General features: G+C 39.7%; 1 protein-coding gene across 1 annotated transcript in view; it reads right to left on the reverse strand.

The window, feature by feature from the left end:
- Positions 1-970: 970 nt before the first annotated feature.
- The window catches only part of LOC106880918 (uncharacterized), a 127,266-nt gene continuing 124,786 nt past the window's right edge, over positions 971-3,450 (reverse strand). The window contains exon 7 of the mRNA XM_052975417.1: positions 971-1,032. Coding sequence (XP_052831377.1) covers positions 971-1,032 — 62 coding nt within the window. The remainder of the gene's footprint in view (positions 1,033-3,450) is intronic.

Genomic DNA, 3,450 nt, shown 5'->3' on the forward strand with positions numbered 1-3,450 from the left:
CAGCTTCGATGTCTTTGATCTCTGTTTGATCAGTGTTAACCTAAGACTATACAACAACAACAACAACAATAATAGATTAGTGTCTATTTAAACCAGTAATGGAATTTGCTAGAAGCTGCAGCCAAACCGTCAGCATTTCTCACCCACTTCCCATTCCAGCACCGGATGGACAGTTTGACAAAGATCCAACAAGCTGCAGAGTTGTATCAGGCCCCATTGTTAGTTTTGACATGGTTTCCCTGGTTGGATACCCTTCCTAATACCAGCAGTTTTACATAGTGTGGGGTGGTTAGTCCACATTACTCCATAGGGGGGGGGGACGCAGGGCTGGTTTCCTGGGTTCTCTGGCATAGAGATATTCCTCCCTGGACAGGACGCTGTTCCATCACAGAATTACTCATTTTTACCCACTGAATCGACTGGTACTATATGAAATGAAGTGTCTTGCTCAAGAACACAACACATTACTCAGTCCAGGAATTGAAACCACAACCTTACAATCATGAGCCCAACCAATCACTCAAGCCATACACCTCTACATTTACAGGGTGTACTGGGAACTTTGTTTTTTTTTTTTGCAAGACGAAGTAAAGAAAGGGGAAAGGGAAAACAAAACCCCTCAACTGAATGGGAGTGTATTTGGGAGGGAGGGAGGAGGTGGTTTTTATGCCAGGCATTGAAGGCTGAAGTATGTCAGAGGACAAGCACAGGTGTCTACCTATAGAGAAGATAGATAGCTTCCTTGCATTGTACAAGTGTGGAGGAGAGTAGCTGGAAGACAGCTAAAGGTAATAGTGACTGGGTGCCAGAGCATACTCCCAAGGTACAAGAAGGTGAATAAATCTTCCTAAAATTGCAATTTTGCAATCTTGGAAAAAGACCAAAAAAAAAAAAGACATTGGTTGAGGTAGCTCCTGAGATGATATGTTTGTCTGTCAAAAGAAATGGAACTGCTGGGTAAAAGGCTTTTTTAATTGTTGATCATGTCTGCTCCTTGACCAATACTGCCTTTGCGTTTATGGACAACCAGAGCTAATGATTATTTCAATTTTAATTTGGTGATACTGAGAAGGGTTCAGGTGTGGACACAGCTGTATGGCAACAAGTTTGCTTCACAACCATGCAGTTCCAGGTTCAGTTCCACTGCATGGCACTTTGGGCAAGTGTGTTCTACTATAACTCCAGACTGGCCAAAACCTTGTGAGTGGATTTAATACAGGGAAACTAAAAGAAGCCCATTGTGTACAAGCATATGCGTGTATGTGGGGGCGGGGTGCATGTTACTCTCTCCTTGATTAGGTATTATGTGATAGTTGTGACTGAGGGTCAACATCAAACAAGTGGCGTCTGTCGTTTCCAATTTTCCATGAAAACAGGTAAGGTTTGGTGAGAGGAAAGGCATCCAGCCATAGAGAACCCACCTCAGCAAATTACACCTGACTAATGGAAGCCATGGAAAAGGAGATTTTAGAATAACGATGAAGACAAAATGTAATCTGAAGATATAAGCCTTGAAAGGAATCATTTATTGTAGTGGATACAGTTAGTTTATAGAAGAACTAAGAACAGCAGCCCCTGTTTGAATACAAGGTAAATCACTAAGGACCATATAAGAACATTCCACAGCATCTAGTCTGAGGTTTGTTTGAATACAACAAAAGCAAAGTCTGAAGGAAATATGAGCCATTTTTCATAATTTCTTTGGAGTAAGCAAATAGGAAATAACTGTTGCTACCCAGGGACAAAATTCATGTTACACAGTATAATGAGTCTGCTGGTTCAAGGTTGACCTGGGGTTAAACACTATAAAGAAGTAAAAAGGACTACCAAGTCATTAAACTTGCTAGTAATAGCAACCAAATCTTTATAAAATCTCAACCTACAGATTTCAGAAAAGGGTTTGGACCACAAATACATATTGATGTGTGTCTGAGCAAAGTTTCTGTGGATGAAAGTATAGGTGAACCAAAGGCCATGGGAGAAGATATTTTCACAGTGCTGGGCAGTGGTATTGAACTTGGCATCACATAGTTATAAAGCAAACTCGTAAAACCATTAAACCATGCCTACCTTTTACTCATTTCAGTCATTGGATTGTGGACCATGCTGGAGCACCACCTTGAAGGTTTTAGTGAAACATATCAACCCCAGTGAGAGATAAATATCAATTTAAATACACCACTGAAAGAGCTACTAATAGTTTCATGCTTTAACGATACTTGAGCAGGCATGTTTATAAAATAGGCCATGTATCTTAAAGCAATCTTTCAGGCTCTGCTTATACGTCATGTATATTTAAAAAAAAAACAGTGATGCTGGACAGTAAGAAAATAAGAAACAATGTGGAAAAAATGTGAAGAAGGTTGGTGCAAATATATATACATATGATGGGCTTCCACACAGTTTCCATCTACCAAATTGACTCAGAAGGCATTGGTCAGCCTGGGGCTATGCTAGAAAACACTTGTCAAAGGTGCCATGCAGTAGGACCAAACCCAAAGCAAGGCTATAAGGCTGCTGCAAAGCAAGCTTCTTAAACCACACAGCCATGCTTGCATCCAACACACATTTGCATTTTGTATGCAGCTGCATTTTTCAATTACTAGTCTATACATTCACAAAGATTCAGAGAGTACCTCTTAAAAATTACTTCAATCCTCAGAGGCTAACACACGTACACACACACACACACATCTGCATACTTTCACTCGACAACGACACTTAATGGAGGCAGTTATTATTCAGCTTCCATTAGCTCTGTATTTTATGCATTATGGAGTCAAACACATGGGATGTGCATTTAATTGTTTTACACTCAGCATAAACATTGCACTTGAAAGGCAGCGCTTATTATACCTGTCCAATACCTAAATTGTAGCCATTTGATTGAATTATACACTGAATTCCATGTGTTAAATTAGCATTTTCATAATGAAATAGGAATAATTTACTTTTGATATTTGTTTCATAATTATGATAATAAATATTTATGATTTTTGTCTGGGTAGTGTTTTGTCTACCTTGGCCAACATAAATGGCATGTTTATGATACATTTGTATGTGTGTACATAAACAGATGCAGGCATGGTTGTTTGCGAAGCAGCTTGCTACTCAAACACATGGTTCTGGGTTCAGTTCCATAGCATGGCACCTTGGGCAAGTGTCTTCTACTATAACCTCATGCCAACAAAAGCCTTATTTGTGGATTTGGTAGACGGAAACTGAAAGCAGCCTGTGTATATCATCATCATCATCATCATTGTCGTTTAACGTCCGCTTTCCATGCTAGCATGGGTTGGACGATTTGACTGAGGACTGGTGAAACCGGATGGCAACACCAGCCTCCAATTTGATTTGGCAGAGTTTCTACAGCTGGATAATATATATATATATATATATATATATATATTTTCTCTCCCTTTCACCGTTCCCTCTCTCTCTCACTCTTCC

This window comes from Octopus bimaculoides, chromosome 21 (assembly GCF_001194135.2).
Source record: "Octopus bimaculoides isolate UCB-OBI-ISO-001 chromosome 21, ASM119413v2, whole genome shotgun sequence".
Classification (NCBI taxonomy): domain Eukaryota; kingdom Metazoa; phylum Mollusca; class Cephalopoda; order Octopoda; family Octopodidae; genus Octopus; species Octopus bimaculoides.